Below are 17,189 nucleotides of genomic sequence, written 5' to 3' on the forward strand. Positions count from 1 at the left end.
ATTATGGACTTTCAAGTGTATTCTTTCTATAGGCAGGGACACACATGGATGTGTTTCTTGGGAGAGTATGCGCTTCGGGGAGTTCATTTTTGCAGGGTGTTTACTATATTTAACTCTAGGGACAGCTGCAGCATAGGGATAGTAGACGGGCAGTTCAGGTCTCCGATGGGGCATAGTGGTGCCTTATATCCTAATGTAGTTTCCTATTATGGCTTCATTTAAAGTAGTATCGCTGAATATAAAGGGTCTCAATACCTTCAAAAAGCTGTGTCTTCTTTTCAAGGAGGTAGACTGGCTCCAAGCAGCCATAGTGTTTCTGCAGGAACACACTTAGTGATGCTATGAATCTTTAATGCATTCGCATAAATTCCCCTGTAGATATTGGGTGGCTAGATCCCATTTAGCAGTATACTGAGTTGGGTACCTTGATTAGGCAAGAGGTAATCTTTGAACTTAAATCTTGTTTTGCTGATCCAGGGGGAGGTATGTCCTTCTTAACATTCTTCTAAGGGAGATATGCATACTCTCATAAGTGTTTATGCACCTAACTCTCAACAGGGTGTCTTTTTTGCTACTCTTAGGATTGTCCTGCAGGAGAAAGCAGAAGGGAATTTAATTATTGGGGGTGACTTCAATAATACTTTGAACCCTGCTTTAGATAACTCCTCACATCGAAGTACTGATTCACATAATTCTAAAAATGCCTTAAAATGTTTAATTTCTCAGGGGAACTTGATAGATGTTTGGAGGTCCAGAAATCCCAAATCCAGAAATTTCACCGTCTTTTCCTGCCCACACCAATCTTATTCTCGTCTAGATTTTTTTCTTTGTTGATAAGGGCACTATAAATAGTATTTTGAAGACAGATATAGAGCCAATGACATGGTCAGACCACACTCCTGTGTGGCTAACCATTTCCTTTGAGTACTATGATCAGGGCCATTGCTACTGGCGGCATGAATGATTCCCTTTTAGAGAATGATGATTTTGTTAACAAACTTAGTACTGCTATTCAAGACTATCTAGACGTTAATGATAATGGTTAAATAGCCCCAAAAGTATTATGGGATAGTTTAAAAGCTGTAGTACATGGCCGCCTTATTTCCAGAGTCATTCATGTAAAGAAAATGAGGGAGGAGGAGCAAAGGCAATTATTGGCTAAGGTATGTCATCTAGAGTCTTTACACAAGCAGACGATATCCTCAGAATATCGGCAATTGGTTGTATGCCGACATCGCTTAGACAGATTAGATTCTGCTTCAATTGCCTACTCATCAGTGCTAACTTGTCAAGTTTTCTTTGAGAAGGGAAATAAGGCGGGGAAACTGTTAGCCCACAAGCTGAAAAAACAAATGGTGCAAAACAATGTGGTTAACATCAAGGATGCGGATGGCACAATTTTAACTGAGAATAAAGATATATAGCGGAGATTTTCACAATTCTATTCTGCTTTATATAGCCCCAACATTAATATTACCTCCGAGAAAATAAGTCACTATTTGGAGCAGGTATCTTTCTATTTTATCAGCTTCACAGACAAAAATCTCTGAGCTTGAGGTGTCCATTGCTATAAAATCTTTAAAACCGGGGAAGTCCCTTGGGCTTGATGGATACACATTTCACTTTTATCAGAAATTTGCTTGCATATTGATCCCACCATTAACTAGGATGTATAATTCTTTAGGTTTCAAAGATGCCTTATTGCCTGCCTCTAAATTTAGCATGTATTACGATTTTGGAAAAACCGGGGCGAGACCCATCCATATGCGACTCCTATTGTCCCATATCTTTGATTAATTTGGATTTAAAGATCTTGGCAAAGATCATGGCTTCACGGTTAAATGGATTTATAGCTAAAATAATTCACCCGAACCAGGCTAGTTTTATACCAGGACAGATGGCTTCGGATAATGTCCATAAAATAGTAGATATGTGGTGGGTGAAAAGACAGAATATTCCCTGTTGATGCAGATAAAGCTTTTGACCTAGTTCACTGGCTGCTCTGGCCATTAAGAGGGCAGAGAGCTCCCTTAACAGTACCTCCTGAGGAGCTATTGGCCCCCAAAATAGGCACAGAGGAGAGTTTGGTGGGACACCCAATAGGTTCACTTGATACTCTTGATGGACAGAACCCACTGGTCTGAGGTTATACTGGACCACTGATTTGTGAAGAACCATAGCCTGGCGCCTCAGGTACAGGTGGCTGGCTTATGCATTTTTACTCAACGCACAATTAAACTCTGGAATTTGTTGCCAGAGGATGTGGTTAGTGCAGTTAGTATAGGTGTGTTTAAAAAAGGATTGGATAAGTTCTTGGAGAAGAAGTCCATTACCTGCTATTAAGTTCACTTAGAGAATAGCCACTGCCATTCGCAATGGTAACATGGAATAGACTTAGGTTTTGGGTACTTGCCAGGTTCTTATGGCCTGGATTGGCCATTGTTGGAAACAGGATGCTGGGCTTGATGGACCCTTGGTCTGACCCAGTATGGCATTTTCTTAATGTTCTTATGCTTCCAATGATCCAGTCAAAATCCCATCCCAGGATGACTGGGGCACCAGCTGGGGCTTAGGAGCTCCTTGCTGCCTGGGATGTCTGCGAGAGCTCATTTTCTGCGAACGAGAGTGAGGGGCCAGAAGATAGTACTTTCTCTGGCAATAGAAAAACCTCCTCTCATGGTGATCCCGCAACTGGGCCACCGGGTTCCCTCACCTTATCTCCAAGGAGATTCTCTCCTGTACATGGTAGGTAGGCGAGTCTCTTTAGGAGCCTCCACAAACTGGAGGATTTCCAGCATCTTGTGCCTGGCATCCTCCTCAGTCATCAACTGAAAAGGGATAGGTTCTACCATTGCCCTCACAAAACCTGCAAAGGTCAGGTCCTCCAGGGAAGACTACCTTCGTTTCTCTAGAGGGGACACCCTCCAAGTCCTTGGAGGGGAATTCCACAAAGTCATCCTCCCAGGGGTCATATGGGGCCTCATCCTCATTGTAATCCACAGGTGATGGGGCTCTAGGTGCTCGGCCTTCGTTCAGAGGCATCGGCACCAGCAAAGCTAGATGGGGTTCCGCAGGCCTTGGTGCCGCTATTGACCTCGATGGAGCTTCCTCCTTGGAGGAACCAGCAATGAGCATTGGATCGGTCGGGCGAAGCATTGGTGCCCCGCCGAGCATTGATCGCCTCCCATACCGATAAGCACATTGAGCCATTCAAGCAGCAGTTCCAGCAGGGAGAGTGCAGGTATTGGCACTGTCTGTGCTACTGGTTCGATGCCCCGCAGGGCCCGCTTGACTGCCAGCTGGACTCTGCGCTCCAACTCCTCCTCAAAAGTTTCTGATGCCAAAACTGACTGGGAGGCAGGAGGGGTGGCCAAATCTTCCTCAGATCCCTGAGGTGGATCAAAGATTGACACCAGGACCGTTGGAGACCGTCGCAGACCCCCCGACTGATGGAGGATGGGCACTCCTCGCCTTGGGGTCGCCACGGCATGTGCTGGCGCCATCCTGATCCCAGCACAGTGCATCTAAGGTAACCGGTGCCGATGCTTCCTCAGCTTCCCTCTTGTGCTCAGCCTGGTCTTTCCCTGGTGTAGAGGTCGATCACAATGAACCCAATGTCCTCGACCTGGAAGAGACCAACATAGGCCGGTCTCCAGCACCCCCACCGATGTCGATGGCTCGGTGTCCATTGGTGTGGCTCCAAAGTCCTTCAGTATGGATGCTGCTGATGCCTCGGACTTCCTCTACCCAAAGAGCGCCTTCATCTTGTCGAGTCTAGCGCAACACCCCTTTGGGGTCATCTGGTTGCATAAGCGACAAACCCGGACATCATACGATGCCCCCAGGCAGAGGATACTCACATCATGTGGATCTGTGGTGGACATAGTCCTCGGGCACTGGGAGCATCGATGGAAACTGGACGAGACCATGCCGATATGAACAGAAAGGGAAAAAAACAACAGGGAATGACAGCGGGTGACCACTGCCACAGGAAAAAAGGAAGCGAAAACAAACTTACCGAACCGACAAAAAACTTGTCTGAGAGGCTAAAGGGAACCGAAGAGGGATCCGCTTCGAAGTAAAGCCCTGAAAATTATCGGTGGAAAAGTTTTCAGAGGTTATTTCCAAAGAAAAGCCATGAGTTCACTTCACCGCAAGGCAACAGCTCCGTGGAAATAAAAAGAGACTGAACAGGGACCCCGCATGGATGCGTGGTATAGGGCATGCTGAGTTCTAGAAACTCTGACATAGGTTTCCGTGCCGGGCTCCATCTGATGTCACCATGTATGAGGACTACTATCCTGCTTGTCCTAAAAGAAAGAAGGTTTTCATTTTGGCTGTCTCCGGTTTCTCTTCCTTTTATCTCGGGAAATTATTTTTGCCTAAGATAACTAAAGACATGATTTAAACTCTAGCTAGTGATGCATGTTTCTGCATTCAGTAGCGATATGAGATGGTCAATTTAATTTACTATTTCATTTTTACTGGTACATTTCTCACCATGCAGATATAATGCCAGAGACTCTAAGATCTTGATCTAGACTTAAGCTTTAAAACACATGCAAGTCTTACCTCATCCTATCCAAAATTTACAGAGATCATGCAATGGCTTATTATATCTGTTTAAAATGAAGATTATCCAGAAGCTCAAGGTAAATACCCAATCAAGCCTGGCCCACATGCTGGTTCAATAGCAAATCGAGTTGTAGAGTCTATCCGTTCTGCTTTTAAAATTGTCAGGCAAAATATAAAGTACCAATTATGACGTACCTTCCTTCTTTCCATCTGTTGATATCAAATACTGCTGTGTACAGAACATCCACCAGTCCCAAGGTCTTCTCTGGGTCAAGGCTTCTCTGTAATAATGACATTGTTGCTGGATCTTCTTTCAGACACCTATTAGCAAATCACATTTTCAAAAGGTATTTTTTGACTTAAAATGTGTAACAGCAGCTTTATTGTTAGTAAGGTGATAAATTCAGTTTAACCATATAAGACCTGAAAATGGAGGGGAAATGAGTTGGCCCTGTGACTTGACTATAGCACCGTGTGCAGTAGCCTTAAGTTCAAGCCATCAGGGCTCAGAGATGCCGTTTAGGTAATGCACTTGAAACCCAAGTGGGAGGAAGCATGTCTGCTGCTACAGGAGTGGCACCTACTGGCACAAGAACAGCACTGAGGAATTCAAATTTCAGAGCAGACTTCTCCTCTGGCCCTTGACAAAAGAACTCAAATTTGTCTGGGTCAGTGGCAATCAAAAAGAGGAAAAAAGGAGGAAAAAAAGAGCAGGAAAGCTAATAGAACGAATAAAATGGCAATTAATATACAATTTCTAATTGGCAACCATGCTTTAACTGCTTCCAAAGCATACTTCTGAAACTAAAAATTTTAAGAAAATGACAAACTTAAATTCTATGTTTAAACCATTACCTTTTAATCTACAGTATTATTTATAATTAGATAAATTATGAAACATCTGCATATATGGACAGCACACAGATTTATTATGCATTTTGTGTCCGTTGTATTAAAAACAAAACTACATAGGAGCAGGACAGTGTTTATGCTGCAGCAGGTTAGGGGTTGCAGAGCAATTACCTCAAGTATCTACCATATCATCTGGTTTAGGAATGCAAGATAAACCAAAAGGGCTGATCTGTTGTGTCTGAACAAAGGAAAGCTTTTATTTACCATGTTGATGGAACTTGGACCACAATTCTGGAACCTTCAATACTAATTTGTGGAGCATATGCTTCTTTATTTTCAATCTGTGCTGTATCAACCACCACCTATAAACAGGAAAGACAGAGAACTGTTCTGTACAAGTGAGTCATCTCACTTTGTATTTATCTAGATTAATAAACAAAACAGCTAACAAGTGGACTGCTATGATCCAAGATGGCATTTAGCTAACAGTTGCCACTTTCCTGAGCACTGAATACCTTGCCTTTTTCAAGTTCTCTCTTTCTGCTTATTCATGATGGTGAAGTGATGGGGAAATTGGGGACTTTCCTCTGAGCTCTTAGCATTTCAAGGTCTTTTCAAGCAGGTTGACATGCTGACTGTATCGGAAGTAGCGTCTGTTCTGGTGGGATGGGGGGGGGAACACGGCAGCAGCTTTGAATGTTCACAGGAAGCCAGTAAGTAAAAGGATAGGTTTTTTGAGACCTCCGAACAGATAGCTATATGCTGCTGAGTGATATATGGCTAGGAAAAGCAAGCAGGAAGGGGAGAAAAGAAGAACTGGGTGGAGAACCAAAGACTTCTTCCTCTATTCCCATATTATGGTCCACCTTACCTGAACAACTTCAGCTCACAACCCAAGGAGTTTAAGAAGAATTTAAAAAACCTGGCTTTTTAACAAGGCTTTCTTGGATTGCTTGTAGAACTCCCCCCACCCCAAACATCATATTTGAATATCAGCAGCCCATATAGCTACATCAAGCAGGAGATTGTAACTGTTTATTATGTAATCGTTTTGATTTTATGTTATTGTTGTGATTTTATTTTATGTTTAGGTATGTCCTAACCAATTATATATGTTTTATTATTGGAACTCACCTCGATCATTTGAAGATAAGTGGAATTAAATGCTTTTAAATAAATACATACATACATACTCTAAGTGGAAAAGTGGTTTAAAGAAACCTGAGGTTATCCTATTGTAGACAATTTGGACTTCTGTTCCTAATTAATCTAGAGAAATGTATTTCAAATCATTTACTGGAATTAGAGATATCTTCTGATATGTATGCCAAATTCCAAAACCAGGGGTCTGGCCCTGTAGGAATATTTGGGAAAGTTGGTAAATCTGAACTATCAGGTCACTGCCAATCCAATCCCAATTTATTTATACACAGCCAATCCAAAATGTCCAAAGCAGTGTGCACAGTAAATAAAACAGATTAAAAATCAAACAAAATATTCTTAACATAAATCACTATCAAAATATATATACATTATCAAATAATTGACTAAGAATGGTCATTAAAACAAACAAACAAACATTTACCACAAGTAAACAGCGAAAGGTAATAGACCAAAAAATGATTCAGTTTTGTAATGATCCAGGCCAATTCAGTCATACATAAGTTGGAAGTTTCAAAAAAATCAGGCTAGGACTTCAACTTGAGGTTCACACATTTCCTAAAAGTCTCCAAAAGTACTACCAGTGGAAAGGTTAGAGAAATATCTACTATTCTGAAATTGCCAGCTGAAGCAATCCCTTCTACCATGGATTTAATACTAAATTTCCCTCCGAAGAAAGATGTGGTATCAAAACTAGAGGAGTCTCTGGATGGTCAATGGATAGCTCACATCTGTCTGAGGTTTAGGAAGAGGAAAGAAAAGGGAACTAGATCAGGACTGGACTTTGTTATTTTTCTATTGCAAAACAAAGTAATTTTTGGGTGCAGATATAAGGAAAGCAGAGTTGCTTAACAGGTGTTCTCCAAGGACAACAAGATGTTAGTTTTCATACATGGGTATCGTCATCAGACGAAGCCCAGCACGGAAAACTTTTGTCAAAGTTTCTAGAAACTGCCACTAACCTGCGTCCTCGCGAGGTCCCTCTTCAGTCTTATAACAGAGTTCACGAAAATTAAACAACGACCCAAGGGAAACTCAACTCTGCGGGGCGGCAGTAGAGTTTTGTGAGGACTAACATCCTGCAGTCCTTGGAGAACACCTGTTGCAAGTAAGCAACTCTGCTTTTCCCAAGGGCAAGCAGGATGGTATTCCTCCACATGGGTGAGTAAGTAGCTCCAGGCCTCGCCTAACATGTGCGGCATAGGGTAGGTGCTAACGTGCTCAATAATTAGGGTTGCAATAACTGGAGGAGCAGGCCTACACCCACAGAGGCCCACAGAGAGAGAGAGTTGGGTTTCAAGGCTGAAAAAAATTACAGAAGATTGACTGTCCAAAACGACTATCCCGCTGGCCATCCTCATCCAGGCAATTATGCGAAGCCAACGTGTGGAGAGAACTCCAGGCCGCTGTTCTGCAAATCTCATGAACAGGGGACTGCACACAAGACTGACATGGTCCGCACTGAGTAAGTCTTGACATGACCTTCAAGCTGCAAGTCAGCTTCAGTGTAGCAGAAGGAAATATAGTCTGCAAGCCAATGGGACAAAGTCTGCTTGGATACCACGATCCCCAATCTGTTTTTGTTGAAAGAGACAAAACGTTGAATGGATAGGCGGTGAGGTGCTGTCTGTTCCAAGTAAAAGGCCAGAGCTTTTTTTTTTACAATCTAGAATGTGCAGAGCCCGCTCACCCCGGTGAACATGCGGCTTTGGAAAAAATGAAGGCAGCACAATGGATTGATTAAGATGGAACTTCATGACCACTTTACGAATGAATTTCGGGTGCGTACACAGGACCACCTTGACAGAATTTTGTATAAGGGGGTACGACACCAGAGCTTGCAGTTCACTCACCCTGTGCATGGAAGTAACCACAACCAAGAAGATAACTTTCCAGGATAGGTATTTCAGGTCGCAGGACTGCAATGGCTCGAACTGAGCTTTCATGAGCTGAGACAGGTCAATGTTGAGGTCCCAGGAGACTGCTGGCGGCTGAGTGGGAGGCTTAAGTTGTAACAAGCCTCTCATGAACTGCCTCACATTCGGATGGGTGGAAATGGAGGCACCATCCTTACACCCTGATGGCACGCCCCAATGGCACTTAGGTGAAACCTAACCGACGTAGTCTGCAGACCAGACCTGGAGTGGTACAACAGGTAGTTCAGACGCTTGGTTGAGAACAGAAGAAAGGATTTATAGCGTGTCCTACACACCAATCCAAAAACCGCTTCCACTTGAGATTGTAGAATTTCCTCGTGGAAGGTTTTCTGACTCCATCAGGTCTCGGGATATGCCCTCCGAAAGGCCCAGAGCCTGTACAATCACTCAGTCAACATCCAAGCTGTGAGAGACAGGGCTCGGAGGTTGGTGTGGTGGACTCTGCCCAGGTCCTGAGAAAGTATGTCCGAAGCAGTTCCCAGCTGGTTCGGGCGGCGCATGGCAATCTCCCAAAGAAGCGGGAACCAGGCTTGTCACGGCCAAAAGGGGGTGATCAGGATCATGATATCCCCCGACCTGCTGGAGCTTTTGGAGTGTTTTTGAGATAAGCGGCAGGGAAGGGTAAGTATATAGCAGCCCGGTGACCCAGTGAATAGAAAAAGCATCCGCCACCGATCCCCTGCTCATCCGGCCTAGGGAGCAGAAGTGATCCACCTTCCTGTTCTCTGAGGAAGCAAAGAGTTCTATGTCCGGGGTCTCCCATAAGCGAAAGATGTGGTTTGCTACCTCCTGATTGAGGGACCACTCGTGAGGCCGGAAGGCACGGCTCAAGGAGTCCACAAGGGCGTTGTCTACTCCGGCGAGGTACACCACTTCTGAGGAGAATGCCGTTTTTGATGGCCCATGACCAGATCCGGACTACCTCTGGGCAGAGGGTGTAGGACCTTGTTCCTCCCTGCTTGTTTAGATACGACATAGCTACTTGATTGTTAGTCTGAACAAGGACCACTTTGTTGAGCAGTTGCTTTCTGAATACCTGTAAGGCGTACAGGGATCACCCGCAACTCCAGGGTTGATCTGGGACTCCTCCTCTTGCCAGGACCAAAGTCCCTGGGTGTTGAGACCTGCAAAGTGGGCTCCCCAACCCATCTGGGATGCATCTGTGGCGAGGACAATATGGAGCTGTGGGCTCCAGAAGGGCATTCCATTGAAGGGTTTGTCCATCACATGAGGGACTGCTGAAGGAGTGTGGTGATTAGTACATGAGCTCATAGGTCCTGGGTAGCTTGACACAACTGGGATCGTAACGTCCATTGAGCCCTGTGCATGTGAAGCCGAGCGAATGGCATGACATGCACCGCCGCTGCCAGTAACTCAGTAACCGGAGAAATTGATGTGCCGAGACATGGGAACCACCAGACTACTCGAGTGAGAGTTGCGAGGGCCTCCCCTTGTCTCGAAGTTGAAAAGCCTTCACCTGGATGGTGGTCAGCCTGGCCCCAATAAAGTCCAGTTGCAAGGACGGCTGGAGATGGGATTTCAGATAGTTGATCAGAAAACCCAGGTTTTCCAAGACCTGGACTGTGGCTCGCAGGGCACTCTGTGCCTCCTGCCTGGAGTCGCTCTTGATAAGCCTTCACCTCTGAAGATAGGCTCCGACCACAGCCAGACACTTGGTGAAAACGTGGGACGTGGATGCAAGGCCAAAGGGCAGCACCCGGTACTAATGGTGCTTCTCGTCTTCCAGGAATTGCAGGTATAGGCGATCTGCCTGACAAATGGGGATATGGGCGTACGCGTCTTTTAGATCGAGTGAGCAGAGTTTCCTGCTTTGAGGAGGGGAATCAAGGTGCCCAACAAGACCATTTTGAACTTCTCTCTAACCAGAAACTGGTTCACTGCCCACAGGTCCAGAATGAGCTGAAGGCCACCAGTTTTCTTGGGAATTAGTAAATACTTGGAGTAGAACCCTTCACCTTGCTGGCCTGGTGGAACTGGTTCGAGCCAGCACGAGGGTGGAGAGCTCTTCTTGAAGTATCTGCAAATTCCCTACCGCTGTCCACCGAGGCCATGGAGGCGAGCGGGGTGGAACTTGTTGGAATTGCAACTTGTAGCCCCGGCGCATTTATTTATTTAATACTTTTTCTATACCGGCATTCGTGGTTACATCAAACCGGTTTACACCCGAACTAAAGGTGGAAAATACATAAAACAGGTACTGGGGAAGGGACAAAGGAGAAAAAGGCCGAGTGGTAGCAAAAACAGAGCAACAAATAATATAATAAAACTAACAAGCAGCAATAACACAAACTATATACATCGGTACAGGTCAAAATGGAGATACCGCACAAGGTTAATGGAGGGAGGATCTACTCTGGGTAAGCTTGTTTAAAGATCCATGTCTAACTTCTTTTTGAATTTGATAGTACAAGGCTCAAGTTGGAGATTTGTGGGTAGTGGGTTCCATCGCGTGGGACCAGCAATGGAGATGGCGTGGTCCCTTGTGGAGGAAAGGTGTGCCTTTTTGAGTGATGGCACATGGAGGGTTCCTTTATTGTTTGCTCTGGTGGGGCGGTTAGAGCATGTGAGGCAGAGAGGTTCGTCAAGCCAATTAGAGTTGTCTCTGTATATGGATTTATGAATAATGGTGAGGGGTTTTTATAGAGGATGCGTGAGGGATAGGGAGCCAATAGAGGTCTTTAAGGATAGGAGTGATGAGGGCTGATTTAGAGGCATTTGTGATGGTCCTTGCTACCGCATTCTGGAGCATTTGAAGCGGCTTTATGGTGGAGTAGGGGAGCCCTAGGAAGAGGGAGTTGCAGTAATCCATTTTAGAAGAGAGGGTGGCCTGGATGACAGTACGGAAGTCATGGGTGTGGAGTAAGGGTTTTAGGTTTTTTTTAGAACATTGATGGACAGAACCCAGAGGTAGAAGTAATTGAAGTCCATCAGTCTGAGAATAGCTGTAGCCAACCCCCCACCGGGGAGCCGATGCCACTCAGAGGGAACTGGCTCATGCTCCCTGGCCGCCAGTCAAAATCCTATGGTGAGGTTCTGAGGCGGAGCTGGGGGTCGGGCGGGGTCTGTCTCGCCAGAGGAGTCTGTCTCACCAGAGGCAGTTGAGGTTTCGCTCTAGACGCCAGATGTCGGGCAGGGTCTGTCTCGCCAGAGGCAGTTGAGGTTTCGCTCTAGACGCCAGATGTCGGGCGGGGTCTGTCTCGCCAGAGGAGTCTGTCTCACCAGAGGCAGTTGAGGTTTCGCTCTAGATGCCAGTGAATAGGACTTGCGCGGCTGGTAAAAGGGGCGCCTCACATACTGCCAAAGGAGCTTCTTGGGAGGCTGGGTGTCCGAACTACTGGCCGACAATTGCTGAAGGGTCTCATGGTAGTCCTTCAGTTGCACTACCACCTCCTTAATCCTGTCGCTACATTTTCCCAGAAACAAACACAAATGGGTCATTAGGACCCTTGGAGACTGATTCAATTTCCAGGACAGTGGAGAGGATGAGCTCTCTTCCCAAAGGAACACTTGGCTGTTGCCAGAATATACTATTCTCCTGGCACTGTGCATTGACTCAATGTTGATGTTTCTTAATCCCTCCTGGTGCTTTCGAGGCACCCGCAACGTCTAGTGCAGTTCCTGGGTCACTCGATGTCAATGACTCCAATGCTTATTGGCTAGGCTAAATTTTCCCGAAGAGCTTCTAGATAATCCTTCCAGGAGCAATGTCCTTTAATGGTCATAGTCTCAGGGCCTGATTTTAAAAAGCATTTACTCAAATAAAACTGGGTTTTACTCGAGTAAATAGGCTTTTGAAAATTACTACAATATATGCCATTGAATTGTCCATAGGATTTAGTCACGTAAATACACTTTACTCGAGTAAATGGCTTTGGAAAATTGCTACAATAGTAGTTACATTTACACACGTAATTCTTTTTGAAAATTCACTTGTCACTGAGGGAACAGCCTGAAATGTCATGTTTGGTCCCCAGGCAAAGCACCCACTGACCATGGGGCATAACAGATGTAACCCAACTGCACAGAGGGCACTTACCTAAGCTACTGTGGGACATCAGATGAAAACAAATGAGCTGAATAACTACTTGATGTTGGGACAAAAATAATCCATGCATGACACCCTGAAGTACCAGACCCAGAGCACCATATAGCCTACAGAAAAATAAGGGACTTAACCGCATGAAAAACAATTACATGGAGGAATAAGAGTTAAAACAATCTATGGGGCCCTGCAAAAAACAGCTCCTGCAGTTCCAGGAAATGTTCACCACAGCCAGAGAGAGAGGGAGGTGGGGGGGGGGGGGGGGGGATGGTGGTGGTAGGGATAGAGAAAGAGAGAGGCTCCACAGAAAACATGAGACAGAGGTGGCCCTGTGTGGGATGTGAGGTAGTGATCAGAGATGCACATGCTAAGTAGGGTATGCTTAAAATTTCTGGAAGCTTTGATATCAAAGTTCTATGCCGTGCTCCATCTGATGTCACCCATGTGTGAGGACTGCCATCCAGCTTGTTCTCCAAGAACACTGTCATATGACTAAAGGAAACAAAAGCCACTGCAATTTTCGGTCTGGGAGAAACCGAGTATTCCCAGTCAATCTCCCCCACTCCCCCTTTACTCAGGGAAAAGCTTCCTGTCCATTGCAGTCATGACTATTGTTCATAGTTTTAGAAGCATTTCCTTTCATAGTGAAATTAATTTGAGTTCACAGTCTCTTATTGTATAACACTGCAGTGTGAGTCATCAGCATACCTACTGTACTGCAGGAAGTAGTGCCACACAATGCCCAGCTTCAAAGTGAGTGAGACATGGTAGTCTTCTACCAGTCTAGCTAAAGTATCCCAGACAATTTATTACCACGCCTCAGAACTATCTGTAAAATGTTGATGAGGAGACAGGTGTCAGTTCTGTGCATGCTTGCACACCCCCAATATTACACAATCTCCTTTACTACGTCCAGGGAAGGGTAACTTGTGTTCAGTTTAGCACCTCCAATCGTTTTTAAAAAGATGGCTCATGAATGAGGATACAATTTGAGTAAAAATATGTTACTGCACTCCACTTTATAATCCTCTCTCTTTCCTTCTGCATTATGAAATATGAGTTCTTCTTGGCAAAAAAACAAAACTGAGATCTGTCTAGAGATATTACTGATGCATTGGGCAGAAACAGAGAAAGAAGCCTGGCAACTAAGTGGAATTGTCCAGCAATAGAAAAACACCTACATTAAAATGAAAGAATAAAATGCAGTAAACTTCCACTGAAAGACATTAACAACCTTTCTGGATCTCTCTATGAATCACAGCACTTTTGCAAGAATTATAAGGGGACTAATTCATGATTCTGATCAGTTATTGTATAGCCTTTTCCCACTGGACAGTTGAAACCTGCTCAATGCTGCATCATCTCTACTTGATACTGAGAAATTACTTCTTACCTAATAATTTCCTTTTCTTTAGGACAGTCAGATGAATACAGAACAAGTGGGTTATACACTCCTATCAGCAGATGGAAACAGAGCAAGCTGACATCACAGTACACATACCCCTGCAGTGATCTCAGCTCGCTAGTATTCTATGCAAAAGCAACTGTGGACAGACTAGTCCAAAAAATGAAGAAAAACAAAGAAAAACAGCCAACAGAAAACAGTGAGCTCAGATACGAACATAAGAATATAACACTAGACTAGGGACTGGAGTTACCCTTACCAGTAATCCCTGCAACATGTAGACACAGGAGGAGCAAAATGCAACCACATGGCAGCCACAGGAGGGAAGCTGGATTCATCCAACTGTCGTAAAGAAAAGGAAATTATCAGGTAAGTAGTAATTTCTCATTTCTTAGCATCCAGTCAGATGAATCCAGAATAAGTGGGATGTACCCAAGCTACTCCCAAATAGGGCGGAAGGCTGCCCACGGTCCAATCAAACCCACACGTGCAAAGGCCCTGTCCTCCCGGGCCTGAACATCCAAGCGATAATACCTGGAAAAAGTATGTAAGAATGGACTATATCGCAGCTTGGCAAATGTCGATGGGAGACAATCTAACTTCTGCCCAAGACACCACCTAAGCCCAAGTGGAATGAGCCCGAACCTGACTAGGTAACGGCTTCCTAGCATCCACGTATGCAGGCATGACTACCTCCTTAATCCAGCGAGCTATTGTAGCCCACAAGGTTGGTTCTCCCAGTCTAGTACTGGTGAGAAGGACAAACAGGCAATCCAACTTCTGCAAAAGATCAGTAAACTCCAGATACCTGACAATATGTCTCTTGACATCCAAGGGTTGCAACAGATGATACTCCTCTGCATCCCTCTCTTTATCCAGAGATGACAGGGAGATGGGTCTGATTCAAGTGAAACTCAGTGACCACCTTTGGTAAAAAGGAAGGAACAGTACGCAACTGTACTGCCCCTGGAGTCACCTGGAGAAATGGCTCCTGACAAGACAAGGCTTGCAGTTCAGAAACCCTACACGCTGAACAAATTGCCACAAGGAACACTGTTTTCAAAGTCAGCAATTGCAAGGACAGAGTACGTAGCGGTCTAAAAGTAGGGCCTGCCAAAATATCCAAGACTAAATTAAGATTCCATAAGAGCACCAGAAACTGCAAGGGAGGACGAAGATATTTCACTTCTTTCGGAAAACGGGTCACATCCAGATGAGCCGACAAGGATCCACCATTTACCTGACCCCTGAAACAGACGAGAGCTGCTACTTGTACCTTTAAGGAATTAAGAGCCAAGCCTTTATTCAAGCTATCCTGCAAAAATTCCAAAATAAGCAGGATCTTGACTAAGGAAGGAAGAACACCTCGATCCACACACGAGGCCTCAAACACTCTCCAAACTCATACATAGGCCAAGGAAGTGGAGAACTTTCTAGCTCTTAGCAAGGTGGATATCACTGCAACAGAGTATCCACGTTTCAGCAAGTGAGTCCTTTCAAGGGCCATACTGTATGACAAAATTGTGTTGGATCTTTGTGATGGACAGGTCCCTGCTGCAACAGGTTCCTGTGGCCGGAAGCCGAAGAGGCAAATCCACCAGAAGCCTCTGCAGATCTGCATACCACAGTCTCCTGAGCCAATCTGGGGCGAATAAGAACACCATCCCCTTGTGGCGTTGGATCCTTCGAATCAATCTGCCCAACGTGGGCCATGGAGGAAAAGCATACAGCAACATGTCTTCCAGCCTCTCTTGTACCTGGGCATCAATCCCCAATTACTTTAGATCTCTTCTGCAGCTGAAGAATCACGGAACTTTCGCACTTCGCAGATTCGCCAACAGGTCCAGGAATGGGAGACCCCAACTATCCCTGATCAGCTGCAATGCCTAGTCTGACAACGCCCACTCTCCTGGGTCCAGACTCTCTGCTGAGAAAGTCTGCTCCAATGCTGTCTTTGCACGCAATGTGCGAGGCTGAGATCATCTGGAGTTGCACCTCCGCCTATCCTATAAGTTTTTCTAGTGATGTCTGCTGGCTCTTGGTACCTCCCTGCCGATTGATGTAAGCCATGGTCTATGCATTCTCGACATTATTCAGACTGATCGACTTTGCAGCCTGTCGCTGAACTATCAACATGTTAACCGGACAGCCCTGGCTTCCAGCCGATTGATGTTCCAGAGAGATTCTTCTGCACTCTAGCGCCCTTACGCCATCAACTCCTGACAGTGAGCTCCCTAACCTAGGAGACTCACATCCGTTATCAGTACTAGCCAGTCCGGAAGGGAAAAGAGACTCCCTTCCATAGATGATCTGCCTGTAGCCACCATGGCAGTTGGGAGGAGACCTCCACCTGCAGGGGGAGCTGAACCGAATAGTCCTGAAACTGTGGATTCCACAGAGATAGCAGGGAGTGCTGAAGAAGACACATATGCACCCTTGCCTATGGTACCACTTCCAAGGTTGCCACTATTAAGCGAAGGACCTGTAGGTAAGCCCATACACAGGCCGATACAGTAAAATTTGCGGGAGAGTGGGCGAGCGCCCGCTCTCCCGCGTGCGCACAGGCCACTCTCCTGTGCGCGCAATTCAGAAAAATAATTATTCAAATTAGGGCCCGCGGTAAAAAGAGGCGCTAGGGACACTAGCGCATCCCTAGCGCCTCTTTTTGGACAAGAGCGACGGCTGTCGGCGGATTTGACAGCTGACGCTCAATTTTGCTGGCATCTGTTCTCAAACCCGCTGACAGCCACGGGTTCAGAAATCGGACGCCGGCAAAATTGAGCGTCCGGTTTTCAACCCGCGAGCCGATTTTAATTTTTTTTTTTTTAAATTATTATTTTAAACTTTGGGATCTCCGACTTAATATCGCCATAATATTAAGTCGGAGGGTGTACAGAAAAGCAGTTTTTACTGCTTTTCTGTACACTTGCCCCGTGCCGAGAGAAATCAATGCCTACCTTTGGGTGGGCGCTAATTTCTGAAAGTAAAATGTGCGGCTTGGCTGCACATTTTACTTTCTGTATCGTACGGGAATAACTAATAGGGCCATCAACATGCATTTGCATGTTGCGGGCGCTATTAGTTTCGGGGGGATTGGACACGTGTTTTCGACGCGCTATTACCCCTTACTGAATAAGGGGTAAAGCTAGTGCGTCAAAAACGTGCGTCCAAACTTGGGTTAACAGTGCGCTCTGAC

General features: G+C 45.4%; 1 protein-coding gene across 2 annotated transcripts in view; it reads right to left on the reverse strand.

The window, feature by feature from the left end:
- KIAA0355 (KIAA0355 ortholog) overlaps nt 1-17,189 on the reverse strand; it is a 288,245-nt gene that overhangs the window by 56,547 nt on the left and 214,509 nt on the right. For both annotated transcript variants that reach the window (XM_029608369.1, XM_029608370.1), the window contains exons 8-9: nt 5,692-5,789; nt 4,771-4,896 (exon numbers count right to left, since the gene is read on the reverse strand). In XM_029608369.1, coding sequence (XP_029464229.1) covers nt 4,771-4,896; nt 5,692-5,789 — 224 coding nt within the window. The remainder of the gene's footprint in view (nt 1-4,770; nt 4,897-5,691; nt 5,790-17,189) is intronic.

Source organism: Rhinatrema bivittatum, chromosome 7 (genome assembly GCF_901001135.1).
Source record: "Rhinatrema bivittatum chromosome 7, aRhiBiv1.1, whole genome shotgun sequence".
In the NCBI taxonomy this organism is placed as follows: domain Eukaryota; kingdom Metazoa; phylum Chordata; class Amphibia; order Gymnophiona; family Rhinatrematidae; genus Rhinatrema; species Rhinatrema bivittatum.